General features: G+C 42.3%; 2 protein-coding genes across 2 annotated transcripts in view; one reads left to right on the forward strand and one right to left on the reverse strand.

Moving 5' to 3' along the window:
- Positions 1-18,179, reverse strand: part of LOC115038215 (disks large-associated protein 2-like) — a 77,983-nt gene extending 59,804 nt beyond the window's left edge. Inside the window, exon 1 of the mRNA XM_029497087.1 lies at positions 18,065-18,179. Within this exon, the coding sequence (XP_029352947.1) occupies positions 18,065-18,179 (115 nt within the window). The remainder of the gene's footprint in view (positions 1-18,064) is intronic.
- Positions 18,180-21,566: 3,387 nt separating this feature from the next.
- On the forward strand, positions 21,567-26,917 carry LOC115038216 (cytospin-B-like). Its single transcript, XM_029497088.1, has 11 exons — positions 21,567-21,675; positions 23,023-23,496; positions 23,916-23,989; positions 24,264-24,877; positions 24,952-25,036; positions 25,117-25,192; positions 25,280-25,316; positions 25,475-25,571; positions 25,685-25,801; positions 26,057-26,116; positions 26,238-26,917. The coding sequence occupies exons 1-11, from the start codon at positions 21,636-21,638 to the stop codon at positions 26,325-26,327; spliced, it is 1,764 nt and encodes a 587-aa protein (XP_029352948.1). The 5' UTR covers positions 21,567-21,635; the 3' UTR covers positions 26,328-26,917.
- The last annotated feature ends 42 nt before the right edge of the window (positions 26,918-26,959 follow it).

The raw sequence follows: 26,959 nt of genomic DNA on the forward strand, positions 1-26,959 counted from the left end.
AGCACATCGACTCTGGTTCTGTTGAGCTAAAAACAGAATGTAGATGCTCTTAATATTTTACTGTAACAGAAACTGAGCCTTAGTTACCAACTGCCTCCCTGGGACAAATACACACCCACATACATATGCACAGACGCACACAGACACAAACTGACTCATGTACATGCATTGAAGTTTCCTGGGTCTGTGTACAGGGATGAGGCATAACTAGGTTAGGCATCAACGACCTAGGGTGTGTTCAAGAAAATGATATGATAAGAAAATCTCATTTTTGAACAGCACAGACAACGAATGAGTTCCTCCACTCAATTCACCGTTGACAACTCAGACAAATTTTCTCAGTTTTAAGGCAGATAACTGCTGAGATAAATTTATTTATCTCCACATTTTTGGAGATGCTGACTCAAAAAGAGAACAGCAGTTATTGCAAAACACTTTTCTTCTGACTGATGCAAGCGGTCCTGATGGTCTTGGTGACAGAGACACCAAAACCTGACGGAGTGTTTTCTCCACTGTCTCTGTGTAACTAGGCAACAGCAAACCACCACGATTATTACATCATCTGGCAGAGCAGGCCTCACATGTGTTAATCTCAAAGCACCACTTAGCTGAGCTTATTGAGCAGTGAGCTATAGCAAAGAGTGCTTTACATGTAGAGAGGGGAGGATGGAAATCAGGGCAGTGTTGTGGCATGAGGCCGATTTGTATGTGTGTGAGAAAGGGAGAGTGTGTGTGGGCATGGGGCCCTCTATCTTTTTATTTGAGGCATTTCACTGATTTATGTGTTAGAATGCACATGCATGTGCAGTGGCGGCATGAGAGTTAGCGCTGTCTCCATGTGTTTGATTCCTGGGCCTGGGGCCTTTCTGTCTGAACTTTGCATGTTCTCCCTGCATGGTGCTGTGGTTTCTTCCCACAGTCCAGAGACAAGCCTGTCAAAGTTGACTGGTGACTCAAACATTGGCCGTGAGTGTGAATGGTTGTTTGTCTCTCTTTATGTCCATGTATGGCGGCCCTGCGATGGACTGGCGACCTGTCCAGGGTGTACCCTGCTGTCGCCTTTGATGTCAGCTGGGATTGATGGATAAGTGGGGAAATGAAATGAAATGAAATGAAACAGCTTGTGCAGAGTAGTGATGGACACAGATCTGCTCTGATGGTTTATGACCTCTACTGGGGACCAGTATCAACTGCATCAGCTCTGACCAGCAGTGAGCTGTCATGACAGTGTTCGAACGCCAAAGAACTCAGACATCTGAGTATGTAATTATTGAGTCAGTGGTGCTGGTCAGTAACACACCAAATAATTTTTGTGCTATGTCGCAATTAACTCTGACTAACTGATATTTTTTCTTTATTTTTTGGGGGGACCGGGGGGTGAAACCACTTTTGGTGAAGGCTTCAACTTCTGTAGGAACAAATGGGCTTCAGGCCCATAAAGAAATCAAGGACACTGAAACACTGGCCTTATCATTTAAATTTACATTTTAAATCAAATCAAAATGTAGGTGAATTTATTTTGGTGTTACATGCCCTGAGCCCTGATTATCTAATAACACAGAGAATCTGTTTGACTGTGTTATTGTTTCTATTTATATCATTTTAATCGGCTCAATCCACAATGCTGTGCACATTCACTTTAGATAATGACAGAGAAAATATCGGCCTGTTTTATTCAAAGATCCATAACCAATAGTAAGGTAAAACAAAAAATAAATTAACCTCATCAGTTCAAAAAAGCAAAGTGAAGTGTTGAAGGAACTGTGGCAGAAGAGGATGCCAGACTCTCTCCTGAGACTTGTTTGCACCCAGCAGCAACGCTGCATGAATAATGCATTTAACGCATCGAACAGGCTTATAGTTAACACAGTTTGTCATGCTGCCCAATGACTATCACTTTCATTTATTCACACCATAATCACTTTCTCAAAACAATTGTCTTTTCATGTGTCCGCTTCAGCTACACAGTAACCTTTTGATGGAACCCACCTCAGTTCCCCTCTGTGTAAGAGAATGGACGTGCTTAAAATAAGCAGGAAAATGTTTTGGCTGCCTTCTCTGTGCATGACTTTGTCAACATAATGAAGACAGCCAATCCAGTCCATTACTCCAACATTCAGAAAGTCCTTCTATTGTCCCCTACAGTGTTCTTGAGCAGAATTTAAAAAAAAAAAAAAAAAATCCACTCGTTAAATGGTGACAACAGAGCCTGCTGTAGACATGATCACCATCTACCATATTTGAAAAAGGAAGATTGCCAGGAGGGTAGTGAAGACGACAGCTTTAAGGATAACCAGAGCAACTTCAAAACTAAGAGATTCCGTCCACGGCTGCAGCTGACTGACAGACTTTCACTTATTTCATTTTCCGACAGATAAATATGCTGCCTGTATCTCAATACTCATAACTTGCTCTAATTCTCTCCCCTATATTTACAATTCCCTTTAAATTTTGCACTGGCTTGGCCTCTTTTATGTTATTGCCCTTTTTTGTTTGATTTTGATGTCCTGCTGGGGTGTTTCTGTCAGCTGTTGTTTTGCTGCACATGAGAAGTGTGGTTATGGTCATATACTGTGATTTGCCAAAGAAGCCTGACATTCAACAGAAGCCGTCTCTGCTTAAGACACCAAGAGCACACTGCAGTGACAGAATATTTTAATAAAGATGCTGCTGAGGGAGATTATACAAGCACAAACTGGGTATTTCACATTGCAATATTTCTTACTGTGCCCATCTGCAGCACAATAGCAAGCTTTTGTCCTGGTTGCGGAGTGCCTTGGGTGGTAGCTCTGCTGTTTCGGTGGGTCTTGTGCACGGATAACAACCTAAATGGATAACGGGTACAGAGGCAAATCCAAACACTATCGGGCATTGAGCGATTCATCCAAATGATTTTAGCAAGTACAAGACACAACCTATTTGGTTAATGTGATTTTCAGCAAAAGCATGCCATGTAATTCCATGGGGCTGTTTGCAAACACAATTCAACAACAGCTCGTAAGACAGATAGAGATAAGTTTTTATTATGAATCACCTGCTCTTGCCTTTTCATTTCCCTTTTACAAAATGCTACCATAGAAACTGAACCTTGATTGTGGACCACAAACCAGTAGAGAGAGAGTTTCTGACATCAGTGTGTTTATCCTCCTGACATACGCCACATTTTTATGTTTTTATTAAAATTACTCAGAGCTTCTTTAAGACTGAACAAACCTCCAGGTGTCATTTGACTGACGCCATAGTCTTATTTTGATCTCACATCTCTTGTCAATATTTGATGTTGCCCATCTAAGGACAAAATTACATCAAGACTGAAAACTGAAATCTATTGAATTTTCCTCAAGTTACTTGCAAAATGCATTAAGTTTATCTTAAATTGGCCATGCCACATTTTGGTGGCCACTACAAAAATAAAATAGATAAATGGTGGAAAATCTTGATTTTTGTTTCTTTTGATACCTTTGGCTTCATGAATAGCTTTATAAATAATAGTGTTGCATTTTTTCCACTTTTTCATACCTTATACTTTTTCTATAAATCAACTCTGGTGCTCTTTTTCCAAATGTAAAAACTGTTGAAACATTTTTGATGTTGATTTTTGGCTTTAATGGGCTGAAAGAATAATGGCTTAGAGAGGATGTACGTGCTTTTATCTTTCTCTCCTTCTCAGCACTCAGCATGACACACAGCACACATGCCAAGTCTCTTAACTAGTCAATCTAAAAGCCCTGTAGACAGACAAATACACTCCGTGACAAAATCTACACCATTTCCTCGGATTTATGTGAGAAAAAGTAGGTTAAAAAGAAAGCAAGAGAGTGGCCATCTAGTGGCAGCTTTTCCTTCTTCGAGGAAAAGTGCCTGCTTTACTTTGCAGAACTTTTTTCAGTGACTCTTGTTATAGAAAAGGTAAAAGAATGGCTTTTCAAGTCTCGATTTTGTTGATCATGTCTGCTGCTGCTCAATTTAACATTTTAAAAAACAGTCACTGATAAAGATTAATTCTCCAGCATGATCCCATGCACTGGAAGCCGTATGCCAACACTTTTCACCTCATGCAGACACCAACACAAGCTTCCGAGTTTCCCATAATTAGTTTTGAATTGAACTGTCACTGCAGCGGGCTGCCAGACTGCGTTGTCAGTGCCCTCGCTTCTATGCGCCACGAAACATCAGAGCTTCTCGTATTTCTGTGGTTACAAACATTTCTATCTAATCCCACGCAATTAAAATGATGACTGAATGTTGAAGCTGCTAAAATGCCCCAGTCACATTTCAGTCATCTGATAGCACACAAATTGGGAGGGCAGTTTGTGACTTTTGTGGGGAGAATATATTGAGAAATATGGACTTGTTAGACTTAAAATTATTAATATGTTTGATAACTAAGTTTGAAAACTAACAAAACTGTAAAGATGGACTCAAAGATCATCTGTGAGGGGCTTGATAGATCCCCGATTGTGTGGAATGCCCAACATTGTTAATATTGCACGTCCATGTTCATGTGCTCTTGAGCCAAGGGTTTGCTGCTCAGGCGAGGCAGCTGGTGCTGCGTGCCAGCGGCCTGCCGGAGTCCAGTTAAAACCTGTTATGTTGGCTGTTTCCAAATGGGCAGAGCCTTTTGATTAGATGCTGGTTAGGGATTTCCCAGAGTGAACTGAAAGTTGAAAGAGTGTCTCAACTGTGGAAAGTCAGTTATTGGTCTAATTTGAATCCAAACAAAGCTGGACAGTGCTCAAAAAAAGGCAAAACCAAAAAACAAACAATTAAGCATTCTTGCTTTGAATGCAGTACAGCAACCTTTAAAGAAAAGCATCTCTCAGGTGGAAAAGTTTGGAAAAGAAAATGCTTATTTAGATGGAAGTGAGTGTCAGACTAGTTGTTTCTTTTCTGCAGTCAGTTATTTTACTGATCACCTGCAGACATGTCTCTGTAGCATGTGTGCAAAGGCTTAAAACATGATGCAGCTGAGCACCGCTCCGTCTCCCTGCATACGGTGTTTTATCCTGTCCGTAGCACTCAGCCTAACCCCCACTTGCCTGACTGAACACTAGATTAGCACATTAGTATTAGCACTCTGAATTCCCCATGTGGACGTGTACCACCTGGCAGGCATCGCCACCCTGTGTGAGTCAGAGCGAGCTAGCCCATTAACACACGGCAGGTACTATCGCATTGGTGGCGCTTCAAGCCCATGTGGTAATGTTAACCTTAGTATCCACGCACACACCCACAGCCTTGACTCCCCTCCTTTCCCCTCCCCTGCCTTGACTAACACTGATCCTGTAAGCGCTCCCCAGAGTGCGATGGGCTGCAATGACTGCTACCACCCTGCTTTTCTCCACAGTCCAGCCCGGCACACAGCATATCCTATTATCAGCTATGGAGATGTTCACTATAGATGCTGTCAGAGAGAACACACAGACTCAAATCAATTTCACGCATGATGGCATACTGATTAAAACTACATAGGTTGATAAAGCTGATTCTGATCTCTTTTTCCCCCGTGGGCTGAATTTCAATTGTAAAATCCGAGCCCAAAATGAGGACATATTTGTTTTATTCAGCCATCTCATCTATTACCTACTCTTATTTAGGGTTGTTTGTGTAACCACGATTTTAGAGACTAAGGTCATGCATCTCTGCTTCATGCGATCTGTCGGACTCCAACATTACTGAGTAGGTTCATACTAGTTTTTAGGTGGAGCCAGCAGCTCTAAAAAGGCGAAACTCTCTTTTTCTAGGAGGTTTTGGTGTCAGGAAGTTGTTGACTACGACAGCAGTACAAACAGAGTGAGAATAACATGTGGACCTGTAACAATGAATTAGTTGGTTGATCAATTTTTGAACCAAAAAAATTCTGGCTCCATCTTCCATCATATGAAGTTTTCAGATTGATATAGTTCACTATTTTTGAGAGGAACATTTACCAGATTATTTGTAGTAGATTAGGAATTGAAATAATCACGAGTTGCTGTCCAACTGACATGTTTTCCATAAAAGCATAATGATGATAACAGCTGGACCAGCCCTCTAGATGCAAATGTTGGTGATGACCAGCTGACCAACTGTGATGAAGATACACCAGAGCTTGGTGATGGATGGCGAAGTGAAAAGCTTACTGTATTGGTTAATTGGCCAAATGTTGGAGTTTCCAAATTGGTTGTTGTTTCAAAAGTGATTTGGTGCAAACTGAGCGATTGCAGGTGTCTGTAGAAGAAAGTCACCATTAAAACCCTGTGAGCACTTACATGAATGAGCTTCTTACTTCCTCTCTGAGGAATAGTCAGAGTGCAGCCTTTGTTTTTAGCTCGTGGGTTTGGTGATTCTTGCAGGTGACAGTTATGAAATGACAGGGCACAGTTATAAAATCTGAATATCAGCAGTGCAGAGCAGCAGCTTGGAAGTGACTCACTAATTCATACCCCATTGTCTGACAACAATAATATGCTGTCATGAGAAACATGTAACTGAGAATTGCTTCACTGGAAATGCAGATTTATTAAAATGCTTCGTATGAGAACACAGATATTACAGAAAGAGCCAAATGGATAAAAGGTGCAGTGTGCATATACCCGATGATGAGGTCCAGCTACATATGAAATTTTAACCCATGGCTTTGACTCACCTGTTTCTATCTTATTCTACTGACTGCAGGTGACCAAAAACTGATTTATGTAGTTTTAAAGCTTAATTACCATACCCTTGACAAAACCAAAAACTATCTGTTTGATTAAAGCAAAGGGTGGCTCTACTCCTTAAACAGAGACAAGCTGCATATTGACAAGGAAGGGATTCAGGATTAAATATCCCTTCACTACAGGGATTGCCCTGGCCTCCATACAGCAGGGACTTTCTGTCCAGGCCTGCACTGCATTAGTTTGCCAAGATGGAAAGATTCTTTTCGCTGCTATTTTCGACACGATCTGTCCCCATGGTGGCCCCTTTGTCTGGCTAGGAATCACTTGTCACCTTGTCAGCAAGAACCATAAGAGTCTGCCTCTGGCCTGAGGGGACACAGGCACTAACTACACATAAAACGGCACACATGCAGCTGGAGAATACAGCAGGATTTTGTCAGTGAGATTACATTGTTCACAATTTACATTTAATGATTGTCTCCTGCATTTATTTGATCGTCATGTCTTCTCACCTGGTGCTCTTTGTGTCTCTCTGCCTAACCTCTTTTGGCCTCGCTCTCCTTTTTGCACTCGCTCTGTCAGTCACTATCTCGCATACACTGCATGAGCGCGCACACACACACACTGTCAACGGCCACTCAGAGTATCACACAGTTGATAATTCAGCCTTCATAGCCCCCCTGGGAGATACACCAACACATACACACTTGCACATTCGCTACAGCAAAGCTTCTCGATTAGCAGTTACTACTGCCACGGGAGGAAGCGAATCCAACACACATCGAAAACACTGTACAATCACATTACTAGCAACACTGAGCTGTAGACACACACACAGTAGCACATTCACTGCTTTACAGCTCAATACTACCACAATATCATAAGCACATCCGTCAATGGCACCATACATATATGTGTCTGCTTAAACACCATTATATTCCACACACACACTGGCGCAGATCCCTCTTACGAAGCAGCACTGTTCAGAGGAATGTACAGAAGAAGTGGGTGGGTGGGTTTGTGTTTGTGGGGTGTGGGGGGGGGCACTACAGTTCCTGCATATCTCCATGGAAACAGGCTGGAGAGCAGCACATCCCGCTCAGTGTACTGTGAGACACTGAGGATGAATCCGGTTCTCATTAGGGAAGCCAAGCCACACCACACACCAGGCGGGTGATTACATTATTAATTGCAACAGCTTTTTTTATGGAGAAAACACACACACGCACACGCACACACACCTGGATGAGGGGTTTCCTCATGCTCAAAGTCAATAAACACCAAGGGTTATGGTTAGAGAGTCTCTCCCCAGGCTGATCAATGCTGATTGTATGATTTTCATAACCGCTAATGCAGACTCATCCTTGCTCGACATTGATTTTCCTGCAGTCACATCACATTTGTGAGTTCACCTCTGATTTTTCTTTAGTTACTGACAGTTGACATCGAAAAGAGATATCAAATCCTAATCTTAGCATTTAAGAAACATTCAGTTGATGCTGTTGCAAAATCTCAACGAGCCAAGATCTTATGAGTGGGTCTGTAACTGTGGGTCACGTGCTACAGGCTGTGGGGCTGTGCAGGAGACCTTTAACTGAGATTGTTTGAAAAAAAATTGTGACGAGGAGAGAGCTTGCATTTGCAAGGAAATTAACAGCGCAGAGAGAAATTCAAGGTTGAGCCACAGATCTGCCGACAACACTGACATTCGTTAAGTGGGACCAATCATTCGTGCTATCGCTACTCTGGGTTATGACATCATCATATCAGTACACATCTTTAGGAAAAGGAGAGCCATAGTGAAATTTCCAACATCCCAAGTTTTCATTGATGCAACAATTGCAATAGCTTTGTCAAGCAAATAACCAAAACACAAACATGTTGTGTGCATTCACACAGCTCCGCCAACAGTGAAGGGTTCAGGGCTTTGATGTGCACTCGATCTACGTTTTTTATATATCATTACACAGACCAACTCACCAAGCCAAATATATCTGCTGAAATGTTTCTCATTCATATTTATCTGCTTGGATAAAAAGTGGCCAGTGGAGTAGTACGTGTTTCCAGTTCTCAGTGCAAAAAAAGAAAAACTGTATCAGTAGTTCTCTCTGTTGCCAATATCGAGCTCACTCCTGTCAGCGCTCTCTATATTCAAACTCATATTCACTCTTCTTCTCACTCGTACACCCACGCAGCTTCTCTCTCTACCTTACATGGTATTGTACTCGGCACTATTTGGAGGGATTAGAACTGGGAAGTAAGATTCTGGTTATTTCCGTCCAGCTTCTCTTCATTTAGCTACAGGGCTGAGGTGCCCAGGAAACGTTAAGATAACAGAGCTGAAATCAAACTTTAATCACCCTTATAGAAGCTCTACATTCGCTGTAGCAGTAGAGGAATGAAGATATACAGTGGATAAGAATACAACACATGAAACATAATGCCACAATATCCTGGGTTCCTCTGATGTGAGGATTTGTGGCACTCATCTTTTATATCAATGTTAATAAAGTCAAAAAAAGCTATTTACATTTTTTACGAATATACTCACATTTTATCAACCCAATGATTAGTGAAGAATTGAGGAAATTATCTGGTAATTAACTGAAAAGTGAAAATGGGTAAAAATAATCATTAGTTGCAGCGCCTACCCTCAACTACAGATAGTAATTTCCAGATCTGTAAATTTTCAATGAGGGAAAGAAGATCCCTATTTTATATGCAGACTGCAGACTATGCAAAGAAAATATACAGGTTTGCACAGTCAACGTGATAGATCAAATGTTATATGAACAGACACAAACATAAACATTTTTGAATCTATGTTGAGTTAGTTCCTGTTAATATTACTGAAAAATATGAATACCTTTATACATTTTAAATCAATGCGGAACTATAATTTTACATCTCAGTGGGCAGTTTATTAGGAACGCAAAATTATAAGTGATGCAGTCCGATACAACAGTCTTCATTCAATCCTTCGTGAATGTTCTTGTTGAAACGGTTTTAGAGATGTGTTGATTCAGTTGTAGGATCAGGTTGGATGTAGTTATGTTATGTTGGCAGGTGTTGGCAATGAGGCAAAATTATTCCAAAGCACCACAAATTGCAATTATAGCTGCCAGAATTATCATTCAAATCATCAGCTCGTCACCTTTTCTTGGATCTGACTGATTATTTTTAGCTAGGTGTTCGTAATAAACTGCAAAGTGATGTAATATCAGCTGCTAGGACAAATAAAATAAAGAATTTTATTTAAAACTGGGGCTGACAGCACACAGTGTTTGTTTTGCAAAAGCAATGAGCCAGCATTGTATTCAACAAAAGTGCTGAATAAAATATCTGTCAGTTTTTACCTTCTGCAGCATGAAGTGGAAGGAAATACCAAGGTGTCACTAGCAAGTAGCACGGTGGCGACAAGAAAGAGAAAAGATGTCAAGTTGTAACAGTTTCAGATTTCAATAGGAAAGCCACTAAAGAAAAACCTCAATCCTCATTAAAGCTGGAGTTAATCGCTGGATCCCATGTCTTTCCCTGTGGTGGTGGCTGTCTGAAACAACCAAAATTCTCACTGTTGTAGAAGAAAAACTGATTTTAAGTATTTTTTTTAAGTATCTTTAAGTATTGGAGTAATGTAAAGGCCCAGGAGGAGGAAAGTGTAATTTTGTGCAGCTCGGTCGCAGAATAAAATAATTAATTATTTTAATTATTTCAATTAATTATATAATTCATTATTTTATTTGTTGTGCTTTGCAGACTCGTTGCTATGTACAAATGGAGATCAGACATCCAAACCTAATGGGTGACATGGAAATGTTGGCTAAATGTCATGAGTAAGATCATAAAGGAAAAGGTGAATTAAAATGAGTATCTGTTATCTCTTCATTTACCTTTTTTAACAGAATTGACTGGTAATAACAACAATAGAAATGTTGTCCTCCTCTGCACCTGGCAGTGAATCAGCTCATCAGTTAATGGCTGATTGATCATTCAATCCTGACCTCTAAAAGCCTGCACCAAAACAAAGAGAAAAGATGCCATCCACAGCCAGATGTACTGCTGCTCTAATCCTAAACACAAACACACACTCTGTGAGTCAAACTAAGAGGACAGATAAATAAATTAGTCATTTTATACACTGTGTCGAATGACTGATTTGCCCATTCCGTAGCTGGGACATACAGAACCTGCAGAAAATGAAACGCCATCAAATCAACTCTCCTGTCACTGTCAAAAGCAGCATGGACCTACAGGCAGCAACATCAACTCGTATGACGGTCTTTATCATCCAAACTAGAACTTGACCCCATGATCGCTCTATAAGACGGAACAGAGTGTCAAAAAAAAAATTAATTTGCTAGGTTTCCTTAAAATTCCCTGTAGCTATAGAAAGCCTGCACAGGATGAACCTCGATGTTTTCGCTCATTTTCCTCTCTTGTTCTACTGTCCTCAAAAAACAGGATATCTTGCACTACAACTGGCAGAAGTTCATTAAATTTGATTTGGCACATTTATCAATAATAATAATAAAAAAAAACCTTTTAACTTTAAAATTTGATGAGCTCAAAGTGTTTACTTGCTTTCATAAAGGAATAGTTGAATATTGAAGATTGATCTAATGTCTAATGCATAAAGACCAGAAAGTGGGGAAACTGCCAGCTTGGCTCGGTCCAATGCTAACGAAATCCATTTATCAGAACATTTGACACTCACTAATTAACACATTATATTTGGTTTATTTAATTTCTACCAAGAAAAAAAAAGTGTTGCTAGGCAACCAGCAGAGACTACAGGAGGTTAGTAGTCTTGGCCAAGAAATTGTCTAGCACATAAACCCCCCACCACCCCCCCACCCCGTAAAATGGCAACTTGTTTTTACACTGTGGTTCCAGTCTGTGTGCTACGCTAACTGACTGCTGACTGCGGCTGTATCCAAGAAAAAAGGAGCATTTCACCAAATGTCAGACTATTCCTTCAGCTTCTGTGGCTTCAGCAAGATTAGGACATATCACCAGAACCAGTGTTCTGTCTGAAACTGACGATACAGCAGACCTACTTCACGCAGTGATTGGGCAGCTGTGTGGGGATGAGAGAGGACGCAGCGTTTGAACCCTGTCTCTTTTCGTGTAGGGGGTCAACTGTAGTGGTATGAACGTCCTGAAGGAGCAACCACATGACATTGGGCACCATCATATCCTTATTCAAACAATATCACTTCTCTCCCATCTCTGTGATGGATAGATTTTCATCCCATCATCTAGTGCTGACCTTTGAAGTCTCTATATCTTGATAGATTGGATATGTTTGGCACCCAGGCCTTTAAAGTGTCGTTTCAGTATGTAATCCATCTTAATCAGTGTTAACATATAGTTGTATATGATAAACACTGTGTAATCTCAAGGCTACTGATGACGCCTGCCGCTCTTGGTTGTGTTAGGAGCACTGGGGCTTTATACAGTGAACTGGCCAGATGAGGAATTTCAGGATGCAGGTGTATCTGCTTAAGAATCAGAGCAGTGAAAAGCCAAGTGGGAGCTGTGAGGAGACTGCTCCGCTGAGATTTCCCTCTGTATCCCGGCTCCACGCATGACAAATGATCACCTCATCCAGGCACCTATCTTCACATGAAAGCAGCCTGAATCAGTCCACACAGCTGCTATAGTGTGATTCTGTACATGCAGATAGGCGTGCCTTTAGCTCTCTCTGTGTACCAGGGTTGGAGATGGAGCTTATTGCAAAGGCAAGCACTGTATGTACAGTTTCTCTGTGTCAGTTCTCTGCTGCATCTCAATGTAAAAATAAAATACCATTTGCTATGTACGCAAACATGATCAAGTCAAACCAGGATCCATCTTTAGCAAAATATTCTTTCTTTCTGTGTTTGTTTATAATCAGCAGTTAAACATGTGTCTTGTTTCTTTTCTGAAAAGCCCTGACACCCTGTCAAACAGCCGGATGCAGAATTTGGATATCGCTGCGGCACCAGCTAGACTCCATCTCTTATGGCATTGGAAAGTGTGTGTGTGTGTGTGTGTGTGTAAGGTGAAATTGATGAACTGTCTTCAGGTCACTTACAGGTTCAGTCTTCACAGTGTCAGAGCTAAAATGTGACTGAAAGATTGAATGATCTGCGGGAGAGCGCAGTGTTCAGCTGTTGGCCAGAGAGTGAATGGAGTAAGTTCTCCTACACCAGCCCCCTTCGGCCCCCAAACCCCGTATATTCATTGTTGTTATCCTCATCTGCCCCGTTCTTTACCCTCTTTGTCCTCAATTCCTTCTGTCTATGGCAAATAAGGCATGAAGACACACACAGAAATTGAAAGGAAATGATGATTTCTTCAACAGCCCAGCTGAATTGATAGAAACGATTACATAATGATCAACTGTTGTTACCATTGAAGAAGACCATCACTTATTTGAAGCCTGAATTTAAAATCCGACATTCGTGTCCCTAAGATGATCGATGGAGATCTGGTTAGCCACACTGTCAGGATGAAAATCCCCTTGTTGCCCATCGAGAAGCCTAGCTGAGGAGCAATCCCTCCCACCCTGCTGGATTCTGTTACACACACATACATATGAACACACACACACACACACTTGCACAGATCGCTGTGATTGAAGAAGAGAAGAGGTTTTTGTCGAAACCTGAAGACAGATATTTTTGGTATATCTGACAAAGATCAGTCTCTGTCTCTCTTTCTGATGTGGAACCATTGTGAGGAATACCAATTACCTATTCTGCTGTGGCAACTTCTCATCTACCTGTTAAATTCACACACGCACACAAGCCGAAACGATGACTATGTCTTGAGAAGGGGGGAAAAAAACTGCAAAGATTACAAATGATTTCCTGAATGAGCCTTCTTACCTTGCAGCGAGTCTATGTTCCGGAGACATTGGAGCACATATGCGGCGTGTCTTCACACGATGACAGGGAAGCGGCGGACAGTCATGCAGAGGTGTTTCACATCTGAGAATGGAGGGGGAAAGCAGGATTTCTCCTCTGTTTTTCTGGTCCTTTCTTGTTATTTTTTTCAAAGCCCTCTGAGGACCGGAGCACTGACAGAGGAGGAGGAGGAGGAGGAGAAGGAGTGGGAAGAGGAGGAGGTGGTGGTGGAGGAGGAGGAGGAGGAGGAGGACGAGGAAAGGGAAGGCTGAGGAGGGAGCAGTCTGCCGGGCTGGGCTGCTGTGGATCACCTGGAGCAGTGTTGAGCTCCGCATTTACTCCTCCACTGCAGCAGTGCAAGGCAGCAGCGCGAGCTGCATGTTGCTCACGCAGATCACCGCAAAACAAGGACACGGAGTCTCCATCTGCTGGATTCAGGATTCTGCAGCTCTGTGGCTCCACGCGCTCCAATCCCCATCAGTATGCACACTCATGCTGTCCCTCTTCCCTTCTGAGTTTCAAAATGCATTTCACTCTTAATGCCTTTGCCTTACACTCCTTTTTCCTCTCGGGGGTTTATAATGAGTCACAAATGTGTTGCCATGTTTTTTGGCTCTGTTTTCCTTCTTTGCATCCTCATATTGACTGGTGCATGTTGTTATATGTCTGGTGTGCTTGGTAATAAAACGTCAAGCTCAATAAAGCCTCAGCCAACCTCATGCTCCCGTTATGATGACATCACTTCTTTTGACCGAAAGGGAGGGAGTTGTTTCCTGGTCATGTCAGGACCCTGATGATGTCACCAAGATCAGACACGTTTGTCACACAATGCGCCAGCATTTAGATGGAATTCAATTCTTTGAGAAAGTTAAAACAAGCTGGACAACAAAAGCATGCTTAACAATTCAGCTAAATAAACTGCAGCAGAGCAAACTACAAAATGAGGATTGATCGAATTTCCTGTCTCATGATGGTCTGGGACAAACGCTCATCCAAACTAAAACAACGAATTCCACCAACATGCAGAACACTTCTCAGGGCTTGACCACCCTCACATTCTCCTCACATCCTCCATCTTTCACCAGCCTCTTCTCTGTCCTACAGTGCAGCAGATCTTCTGAGGCTGAAAGACAATCTGAGTGCAGAATAAATACAAATTTGGAAAGGATCATATTGATTTCAGGTCGAACGTGAGACTCATTGGTATTCTGAAGGAGTGGAAGTGCAACTCAAGAGACATGAGAGCGTTTCTCATCTTGATGAAAGAGACATATCTGCAATAGCTGATACAGACAGAAGAAAGAAGAAGGGCCGCTTCAGTAAGAACATGGAAAGAAAAAGACAAACATCTAAAACTTTTTCTACAGAAGCAATCACACCAAGATGCCCTGGTGAGTGGAAAAAGTGATGGTAGGGTCATTTATATGTCCCATTTTCAACCACCGTCCAACAGTCATGCTGGGTGAGAAATCCTTGTTGAGTTGTGGGAGGACAAGGAATTCCCAGAGGTACAAACTTTGCACTAGTATTTAAAGCTGACCTATGTCTATGTCTAACCCTTTGTCCATGATACCTGACCAGCAGATCAATCCCTTAAAGCCTCCTGGTGTTCCACTGAACTCATTGGTACATTGTCAGGTTTTCAGTTTAATGTGTTTTGAAGTTTTGAAATAAAGAGCAGACCATCTAACCTCAAGTCAAACCAAGAAGAAAAAGGGTTTGCCATGCCATGGTGAAGTTTAGTTAAACTTAGACAGAAGCCCAAGATGGCACCTAATGTGATTAATGTTTTAAAGACCAACGCTAAACTTTTACCGTTTACCCCCACGGAGACAGAAAGAACAAACAAGCCATCACAAATATGTACAGTTGGGCATCGTTGCCAAATGCAATTGAAACGTGTATCAGAGATGCTGTATCCCCTCACTGTCAGGGTCAAACAGCAGACCTGAACTCTTCTTCACCCTCCCAAAAATAAGGTGACAAGTGATTAATCTGGCCGTTTTGCAGCACCATGTGTTTTTGCACCACCTCAATGTAAATTCATCTTCGTTGGTCCTCTGTTTTTCCATACATGTCAAAGGAATGACATGTTGTTTAACACTGTTTCCAGTTATGCCACCTTTGTGACCGAAGCTGCTGTCATCTGTTCCACATTTTTTTCAGTCAGTCTGTTCTTTAACACAGAATCACAATTAACTGGGTCTGGTAAGCGTTTTTCGTACCGGCCACAGAGCATGATTACATGTTAATGGCTTTGTTATACAATGAATTAGTGCGCCTGTGTGGAAGGATCTGCATTCATTATGTTGCCTGACTCAAATTCAGGACTTTCCTTTTATATATATCCTCCATCTGTATGCGAGAACGGCACAGATGGGTGCGTTATCAAAGTAAACAGTTCCACCTAGTGGTGTAGCACTGAGCTGGCTGTATCAAAGTTGCACACATTTGTGCTAAAATCTCATCCCAGATTAAAAAACGATAGAAAAACATTTGCAAAGATAACTTTTCTAAATCGTACAAACCATCTCTGTTTCTGCTACTTGGTGTGCCCATTCCTTAAAACCTTTCAGTCTCCACACTCATTAACATTGTGGTCCAACCTTGAGAAATTGATGACTAAGGTATGATCAAGAGCAGCTTTTGTGGATGGCTGACAAAGAAAAAAAAAAAAAAAAAAAAAAAACTTGCAACAATTCTTTAGGTTATGCACATCAAACAAGTAAAGATGTTCCCATATCTATGCTCATTTCACCGGGAGTCTTTGTGCTGACAAAGCCTGTAAAATCACAGTAGGACCCTACACACGATTAACTCGCAGATAATCTCTGATACATGGTTGGACTGAAACTGTACTGTCAGCTCATTTGTAATGCGTAAAAAGACTTTTTCAGAATGTGACTGACACATATATGATCGATGTTGTCAAACTTGATTTAGAGATTTAGAGTAGGATTGGGCTGAAAAAGCTAAACCTACTGTATCTGAGGTAATAACAACAAACATAACAAAAAAGTTTGGGGAGAAAGTCCAAATAAAAATGTAAGGATAGTCTTTAATGATTTTTGTCTTGGACCTTGACTTCAAAAGCATCGCAGGAATAGTGCTAGTATTTGAGGTTTGTGCTGAGGCTAGCCAGTTTTTGATCATCTATGATGGCCAAAAATGCCAAAAGAAAGGCAGCAAACCCCCACTGCGCTTTTTCCTTGGATGGTTCTCTGCGCTCTGACCTCTGCTGAGCGGAGGAGTCGTGCAGAGTTGAACTAATTAACGACCATCTCCTTTACAGTCTGCACATCACAACAGCTAACACCTCCTCCACACTATCTGTCTTTACGTCTGCTGGACTTCTCAGCTGATGACGGCATGTAATATGAAAGGTGTCACTCACAGTGATGAACGCAATCATACTCAAATCTGATGCTTTTCGTATCTGTCGGGCCTTTGATTTGGTTTTTCGGCCTTGAACTTTGTGGGCTTTTTTTGTGTTTTAGTTCAGTCGGGCCTCTCTTGTCAGACGTTTTAGCCTCCATTGTTGGCTGTTTACATTTAAAATGCTCTGAGAGACAATATAGCGCAGCATCCAGTGACACTGCTGGTGAACATAGTGGAGTTAGACAGCTGCAGAGCTCTTTTGTCAGTCTGGAAAAATGCCCTGTTGTCTTTTTATTTTTTTAAATTCAAACAAACCTTCATCCAACATGTCTAAATGCATTCTTATACTGTTAAACTGTCTCGGAGTGCATGTGTTGATAATAACAGAGTAACATATCACCCAATGCAATGTTGGCTCATCGATGCCTTTTTTAATAGCATTCTTAGTACGATGGTTGACTGACTGATCAGCTTACGACTTCTAACGGGATTACATTTAATGTGAAATATTACCATATTTATTATTCGTGCTTTTCCGACCAATGTGATCAGAACCTATTTGATACAAAAACTCAGCGCCAGAGAGTCAGCACTTAAGATCCCCATTACCAATAAAGCCATTAATGCAGCATGTAGTGACATCCCCTCATTATGTTTGGCAGGGCCACCCCTCCCACCTCTTACCTGAGTCCTTCTCAAAGAAAAGACAGCAGTGAGTCTGTAGTAGCCATGGTAACACCTGTGACAGATGAAAAGATGGATGACAGATAGAGTACAATACAGCTGAGTCACTCCCTGATTAGAGGGAGCAGCACAATGGGACTATGTGGCCATTTAAAGAAAAAACAAACTTAAGAGAGAAGAAGCTGCGGGTCACCTCATTTACAGTGACCCCCCCCCCCACCCCCACCCCTCCACCCCTCTCCGTCCACATCCACATACACATCCACCACAGCACCCCTCACTGCTGTTTACCGACACGACAAGTGAATAATCAGTCGATGAGAGACTCACTCATGCTGTGCAAAACTTCTGAAATGTACACTTTGGCTCTGCACGGCCAGGTGCGGCAGGAGATTCAAACCTCCATCAGCCCTCATGTTGGGTGCGTTTGGGTTTGTATTCATAAACAACATCGCCTCTTCCCTCCCTTACCTTTTTCAGCGCTGACATCTTCCTCCTCAGAGAAGGTCACTTCTTCCTCGATAGTGAACGGGAGATAAATTGGTGAGAGGCGATCGTGTCCCCTGAAATCCCTGAAAATCTTCATCGCCTCGTCCGCTATAAACGCCGTAGTTCCCCATGATGATGCAGGCGGCTCGGGTGTGTTGTCCTGACCGACGCAGGTCCGGATGCAGCCGCAGACTTCATTCTTCAGGAGGACTTAGACAGCTCTGGTGTTGTTGTGGTCAGTGAAAGCACAGCTCCGCTTATAAAGGCAGCCTATATCAGACGCCATTTTTTTTTTTTTTTTTTTTTTTTTAAGAAAGCCTGCACCCACAGCAGCACAACTGATGTCTTCTAACAGGAACAACACAACACTTCACCTGTAAATACAAACTTTAACAGGGTAAACTCACTGCGCTCCTTTGTATGGCTGCTGTGAAGGCAACTAAAAAAATGAGATGATAAATGAAAATACATGAAGGTTCGATGATGATGATGTAATGATTGAAACTGGAAATGCATGCTTTAAACACAACTGTGTGGGGCTGACACAATGAAAAAGAAAACATGGAAAAAGTTTAAATGTAAAAAGAAAATAAATATACAAGTTGGCTTTTTATTACCTAGTTTGTAGTATATTAGTGCACCAAATGGAGGTATGGTTCAGAGCTACATCCAGTATATAAGCACAGGGCTGTGCAAAATAGGATAATTTTATTCCCTTTACCCCGTCAATGTGTTTTATTTTCCTTATTATTCGATCATTCGATCCATGACCCTGGGAAAGGCACTTTAAATCATCCGAGCTTCATGATGGCTCATTGTAGGTAGACTGATCTGTCCAGAGGTGTTAAAATAACAGATTCAGGGATATTGTAGTCTTTTATTTTCACCCATCTTCTAGAAGTGTAAGTCATAAAACCAGAGCTCCAAAGACACATTAAATAAGAAATATTAGCAGTCGGTTCCCACCATGGCTCTGGTCCCGGGTTAACAGACCAAGGTTTCCAGGTGCAGGTGCTTTTCAGCTTCTGGGTGATTTATGCTGTTCACCCACACGATTTCTCAAGTGACTATACACATCGCTGGAAAATCTTTTTCTGAGCAATCAATCTCAGCATGTTTCTTCCCACACGTCTTATATACCATAACATCTGCAAAGTTTTCTCCAAACTACATCTGTAAAATAACATAGTTTAGTGAGACTTTATTAAGCCTGGGGAGGGTTAAGAAGTCGTAGCACTCAGGTTGTTGTGTTGCTGCTGTTGTTGGGGTGTTGTTGTGTTGTTGTATCCTCGACAGTATCCAGTTTGGGCATTAGGGGGCCCCAGATATCGTTTCTCTGTCCATGGTCCTGATACAGACTGAGGCGTTGGCATGGCGACAGGTGAAGACATTCATGTCTGCGGGCAGTTTGTGTGTCTTCGGACTGAGGGACGGACCTACACAGGGAGAGGTCCCAGATAAGCCCCAGGCCTGGGAATCGAACACAGAACCTTCTTGCCTGGAGGCAATGGCATCACCTGAATGGTTAAAACATTCAGATCTGATGGATCTCTGTTGTTGTGGGTTCGATCCCCACTCCTGATTGGACTGTGTACAGAATAGAAAGCAAACACAAGTATCACTCCTGTAAAGACTATATATATATATTAAAAAAATGCACACAACTGACCCTGTAACAATGCTGTGAGGCACTAACCACCATCCCACCGTGCCGCCCACTAAAAACATACTAATCTATATTAAACTGCACTACAACAATAATACACACTCTCCACTGAATGTATTAGTCGTGTGTGTCAGCTGAAACACATCCAACCTCCAGTGGTGGAAAGTAACGCAAATGCATTTACACAGCACAGAGCTGCACTTTGGACGTTAGTGCCACTTAATACTGCTCAGTTTTAAACTCAAATCTACACTGAAATATCAAAATATGATGATTTCAGAAGAATATAAAATAATTCAATTACTGCCACTTTGGCCAAATGGATGATTTAATGTGATATTTTTGTCTAATTGCTGCCTTCCTGTAAGTAAATAATCATTTCCACCTTTCTCTTGTCAAACTAAAAGGATTCAAGTTCCAGCTCTTATTTTTCTCTTTTATTCATTTATCAGTTTTACACCTTTTTTTTTCCGTTTCCCTCGTACAGTCTTAAATCTTTGGCTGTGTCTCCCTGTGACGGATGTTATGTGACAGATAGACTCATTTCTAAAACATCCTCACTCACACCTGAATTTAACTACAGATAATTACCCTCCGGCTGGAGGAACTAGTTTTCCTCCGCTCCCTGTCACAGCGTCAACATTTCCTCACACCTCTCTGTGTGGGAACATTTCAAGGTGTTGGTCTAAATATATTTATATAAAAAAAAAAAAAAACAGAAAACAGCCCAAAATCGTGTCTGTGAGACAACTGCGCCACCAACTAGTTTGTGCGTCCTTCGCTTTTTGTCGCATCGGATTTAAAGGAGAAGCGGTCTTTTTATTCCGGATCGGACTTGTAGATGGCGGCTGCCCCACACAGAATGTGTCACAGCAGAGAGATGATGGTCTGTCATTTAAACCGCGTCCTCCTGTGAATTAGGGAGACCAGGGATCCGCCTCAGCTTGAACCCGGACTGGGAGCAGGTAGGATGAATGAAAGTGGAGGAAAGATGTGCGCAGATAGAAGAAATGAATGTCCCGAACCGAGCTGGTCCTTTTAAAACGACATCCGCTGCTGTTCGAATAAACAAAAAAAAAAAAAACGATGCTTGGGGAAATAACGACACGCCAAACTCCATTCACCAAACGGGTAATTTAAAGTTGCCCGTCCCAATTAAAAAGGGCAGCAATCAGCAAATCACGTTTTCAAAACGTCTTACATTGTAATTAGAATTCCCGTGTGATCCGGCATTGATATTATAGATATTAGTCTAGAATAGATCCTTTAATATTAAATATTGATATTATTAATTTTCCAGAAAAAATCTGCAGTCAGTGCCGTGACTCTCCGGTAGAGATCTGTTTACTGTGAAATTTGAGCCCACCACAGGAAATCATGTGTTTGGAGACATGACCAAAGTCTCACTAGGCTTCTTTATAAGATTTGATATGTACGTCTTAGTTATGGCAATGTCGACCTTAAATCACGAGATTATTTAACGGAGTTTGGTTTATTATTCGTTTGCAGTGTTGCAACAATCACAGCACAGCACTGCAGAAGGTGTCTGCACCTTTTCTTCTTCTTCTTCTTCTTCTTTTTTTTTTTGGAAAGGATTTTGCTATTTTTTTTGAAGACATCACATGTGAGAACAGACAACTGTGATATAAGAGCAGATATAATTCCTGCTGTTTTTTTCACTGAAGGTTCCCACAGCAAAGAGCTGAGGATTCTTTCTTGACTAGTTGCACTTCTTTTATTCTGCTGAGGGAAAGTTGTACTCATGGAAGGTTTATGTTGACCCCCCCCCCCCCCCCCAGGCACCAGTGGTCTGTTGGTCTGTACGTAACAGAGGGCACAGTGAAGGACACTGGGATAGCCTGTCCTGACGCCCACCCCTGCTGGACCATGGGTAACCATACCGGCAAAGATGGACACGGCCTGACAGGTATCACAGCAGCACAAATACACACACATCCATTTTTCTGTTTTTTGCTTTGAATTGGTGATTAAAGTAGATTGATAATTGACAATATTATTTTTGGGTTGCTGTATGTTTCTAGTTTCCTCTTCTCTAATTTAGGCTTGGTTTCCTAAAATCATTACTCAACTACTTTGGACTCTGTTCCTCATTGAGAGGCAGAACAGACAGACACGCCTCATTATGTGTAATTCCAAGTGACAATGAACAGGCTTGTGAGTGATCAAAAGATAAACCCTCTGAAGTTTTTATTCAAACTCTAAAAAAGGCATCAGCAGGAACAGCGGTGATGTTCATTTCACCAACTCCAATACAATGGTGGCATTAATCTCATGATTTAGGTTATTCAAAGCACACTAATATCGGGCATGTCAGCAGAAAGCTGTGCATCCTCCTCGGGGAAATACTGCTTTATATAAGACATGCTAAATGTTTATCTGATGATCTGATGAGGCTAAAGTGGACCTCTTTAGGTTTACCCAGTTTGTCCACACGAAAAGAGACCAGCTGTTATTTGTTTAATATGCAAAGTTGTGCTGTGCAGCGTCATGTGTCTTGTTTTCTAACTGCAGACAATCAGTCTGCCTCTTGCTCTGGGTTTATTCTCACCTACAGCTGTTTAAAATGCTGCTGCTTGTTTCATCCCTTGGCTGTCAGTATGCGGGAAAGTTGGCTCAAGCTGGAGGATGAGAATAGCTCCCCTGCTGTAGCTGAGCAGACTTCATAATGCCGCTGCTGGGGAAATGATGAGTCTGCAGAATCCTGCAGTACAACACAAGGACGAGGAGGCAAAGCATGAAAAGGTCTGAGCCGAAACAGGTGGAGATCCCCTGTAGCCTGTCCAAGTCTGCGTGAGTCCATCAGAGCAGACCATAGACCGGGTCCTTTCAGTATCACGCAGGGAACTAGAGACCATGTCAGAGCGATAATAATGCAGCAGCATTACTCTCAATTTCTGGCTGCATGTTTAAAACTGATGGACGTAATCGTCCGGTGGGAGCAGTGTGGGCAGCTGATATTAGATCAGGGTGAAATTGCCTCCCTTCCTGGATCTTGCCACCCTAGAGCTGCGGGAGGGGGGGCTGATACCAAGGAAGACACTGGCAGGAGAGGCTTTTTGCTGCATCAGTCAGTCCAGGATAGTAAATAAGGGAGCAGGCAGAGTGGTTCCAACTGCAGAGGGGGGGGGGGGCTTCGCATTCAGCACGATTTTCATCTAACGTTGCTTTTAAAGCTCAGAACCGTGATAGTTTTGTTTTTCATCGCTACTCATTTCTCTGCTGCTGTTTGATTTTACGTTTTTCCCCTTTTCAGGCTCTCCTTTAGATTTCTTCCACACGCCTCCTACCACACCCACAGAGGCAGAGCTGACTGCCATGGCCTTATCCTCTGGAGCTTCCTCTAATAAGGCACAGACACCGTCACCGACTGACAGCACCACCCCCGCCACCGCCACTCCAGTGGCAGACTGGACGCAGAATCCGCCTGCTCCCACAGAATGGGCCGTGATAAGCGTAGACGGCATCACCCCATCAGAGACGAGCATGAGCAATGCAGCAGGGAGATGCGGGAAGGCAGTGCTCAGTCCGGGCAGATCAGCGTCTCTGACTCCCTCCAGAGGATCTCCCTCAGAGCAGAGCTGGCAGGAGAGGGACAGCGGTCTGGAGCCGCAGCCTGCAGCGGAGGGGATTGGGGAGGAGATGGCTCTGGTTTTATTCAGTCTGATGGAGCACTACCGGGCCTCAGTAGGTCTGACCCCCGACACTGATGTTACGACGGGAGCAGTAGGTAGGCCCTCTCTCTTCACTTTTTCCATAAAAGGCAGTTTCAAGGAAAACTCAGACAAAAAGCAGCAACTTTTGTTTCCTGCTCCTAAAAATGTGTTTTTGGTTACTGTCACTTCACATCAGGTGCTGCTGAGGTGTTCACCTTAAGGCGTCAATCGTTTCATTCCAATAGATGACACAGTGCTGACTGTAAAGCATGAGCCTTTTTAAAGGGCCTTGGATGCTAAAGTTTAATGAACTGTTTGTTGTATAACCTGAAAAACAGGAATAAGGAATGTCACACACGATAAGTATGTTGTTAAAATATCATCCTGTTGTAAAATCGAGTGATGTTGTTCCTCTGTAATTGGTTGTTGATATTCTGGTTAAAGGTGTGTAACGTTACACTCACTCATACTGGGCTCGTTTGTTTTCTGTCAGAGCTGCTCAGGCGCCTGATAACAGAGAGAGACGAGCTGGTTGAAGAGGTGGACACACTGAAGGAGACACTGAGGGTGTGATGTTGACACTTCCGAATAGTTTATTTGAAAATTCATTTTGTTTGCAGTTATGGTCTGACTATTTATAATGTAATGTGACCTCACTGCAGCATATTCATTCAAAGAAACCCAGTTTGGCTGAAAAAGTATTGATTACATACTTGTGCCTTAGCCTGTTGAATTTATAACTTATTTATAGCTTTAGAGGCCAGATGCATCAGTATTGTCCACTGAGCCTATTTGAGAATAATCATCTCTGAAATAATTTCTTTTCGTTCCCCCTCCACAGACAGAGAGGCTGGAGTGGCGACAGTTCCAGTGCGACCTGCAGGTCGCCGTGTCTGTAGCCGACCGACTGCGGGTGGAGTCGGAGCAGGCGCTGGGTTTACTCCAGGCGAACCACAGGGCCGTGGAGGAGCAGCTTGCCCAGGCGCTCAGCAGTCAGCAGGAGAGAGACAGAGAGCTGGAGAGTCTGAGAGCCGAGCACAGACACGTCTGCAGCAAACTAACTGAACTCAGCCTGCTGCAGCAGCAGGAGCGATCTGAGCTGGACGCTCTGAAGAATACATGCAGGGTGAAAGACATAACAGATGGTGATAAGCAGACAGAGAGAGAAGAACCTAAGGGGGGAGAGGGAGGGGGAATGTCCAAAGTAACTGAGGAAGCTGAATCAGAGAATGATGCAAAAAATTTAGGAAAGGAGAACGAAGCACATAGATGTGCGGAAGGTGAAAGAACAGGTCAAGATCCTGAGGAGGAAAATGGATCAGAGAGCACACAGCTGACTGGAAAGGGGGTAGCGGAGGGGTACCTTCGTAGTTTAGCTGCTCTGGAGAAAAAGAAAGATGGAGGACGAGGACAGAAAGATCCACGGAAGATCACCATGCTGTCTGAAAGATCTTGGTGAGTCTCAGAGAAGGCTGATCTGCGATGAATTACAATGAATCTTACTAAAGGTGCACATTTTTGTCTTTCAGGAGTTTATCTCGTCTCCCCCTCCCAACTGACCCGTGCCAAAGTGGAGCCATAATGAACACAAGCACAACATTGCCACTCTGCAAGGTATGACATGTTGAATACATTAACAGGATTACATGTCACCTCCATGTGTTGTATGTCATTCCCAAATGACTTCTTTCCAGAAAGAGGCGCCAACGAAAGGGAGAAGGATGGACCGCATTTTACAACGACAGGACAGTTGGTCCAGTTTTTATACAGGTTGAGTGTAAAACCTACCAATGTACTAAAAGTGTTTTTCTAATGCCTGATTAAGTGCACAACTTAGGACTGTGGCTGCGTTTACAGGAAAACAAGACGAGGACCAAAGCTTGGACTCCATCAAGTGAGTCCCTTCTGGTCCCTTTATTTGATGTCAAACGTCTAAACTAACTTGTCTGATCCTGTTTCAGCCTCTTTTTCCATCTTGTGGTCATTTTTATTAGCTTCTCAGACTCTTTAGTTATTTTCAAAACACCATTCATGGTTTTCTTGTCCTCACAGACCTCAGGATGGTTTCAGTGCTCTGCTGCGGCGTCATGGCGGCTCCAGAAGGAACTCTTTGCTGCGCTGGTGCCAAAGCCGTACACAAGGTTATAAGGTTAGACAAGTGGCATCGTAGCATTCCTGAAAACAAGCCTCTAAAATCCTTCTAGATTTCACGTGGGAGAACATATACACTCTTTTCACAAATGAACTGTGTTTTTACAACAGAATATTGAAATCACCAACTTCAGTAGCAGCTGGGAAGATGGTTTGGCCTTCTGTGCTGTTTATCACACATATTTACCGAGTCGCATCGCCTATGACGAACTAGACCCAGAGTTAAAGGTAAGACTGCTGGTGACTGCCCAAACAGAAACACACAATCTGCAGATTTATGAGGTTGGTGAGGTTCAATTAATTTACAAGGACCATTTTTAATTTCACCTGATGAAGGTCCAAAGACCAGAACAGTACAGAGTGAAGACAAATCAATGACTGTACAAAACTTCTGCTTCTTTTACAAGATTCCAAATCTTAAAACGTGATTGTGTGTGACTTGCTACCAAAGCTGCTTCTGATTTCAACTATGTATTTTTACAGAAAGAAAATTTGGACCTTGCTTTTAAAACAGGGGAGAGTGTGGGAATCACAGCGACACTGGTGAGATACTTCCAACTTTTCACAGTATCTACTCACTAAATTTACAAACTGTGGCACTTTTTCCACTTAAAGTTAAAGGTTACTGTACATCGTTCATCTTTCCATGTTCACGGTGTGGCAGACGGCGGAGGAGATGCTGAAGGCGGGTGGGCCGGACTGGCAGAGGGTGCTGGGTTATGTCGAAAGCATTTTTCGTCACTTTGAAATGTAACGTTTACTCTTTTCTATGAAGTGGAAACACTGAGCCGCTGTTCACCACAAGAGGGAGCTGTGTTCATAAGTTCATTAGCCAGGATGTAAAACTGATCAGTAATATTAGACTTAGGTGATTTTATGTATCCATACAGTCTCCCTCACACTAAAACGGCTGCTGGCTGACACTCAGTTGAAGGAAACTAAACAGTGTTTTGTCTTTTGAATACTTTTTATTTTTCTACTAAGTTTACATTACAGTCACACTGGATTCAAAAGGTGCTGGGTGAATCTGCACACCACACAACCATTGTTTATGCATAGCAGACTAACAACCTGCTCACTTATTTTCACATTTGTTACTGGTTGCTGGTAACACTGTTTGCCTTTTTTTTTTTTTCTAAAATAATTACCAATATAATGTTTTGTATTTTAAGTGGATCATTTCAATGACTGGGGCACTTAAATTTTATTTCTTGACTAAAAAAAAAAATTAGTTTTAGTTGGGTAACATCTCCTGCAATTAATCAGTGCTGTTGTATCTGCATGCACCCAAAAGAAAAACCTGCATACCAGAGGGAGGATCTAGTTTTTATATGTTAGTGATGTTTTAACCTGAAGAACTACATGTAGGGAAAGTTGCCTTTGAGG

Source organism: Echeneis naucrates, chromosome 24 (genome assembly GCF_900963305.1).
Source record: "Echeneis naucrates chromosome 24, fEcheNa1.1, whole genome shotgun sequence".
In the NCBI taxonomy this organism is placed as follows: domain Eukaryota; kingdom Metazoa; phylum Chordata; class Actinopteri; order Carangiformes; family Echeneidae; genus Echeneis; species Echeneis naucrates.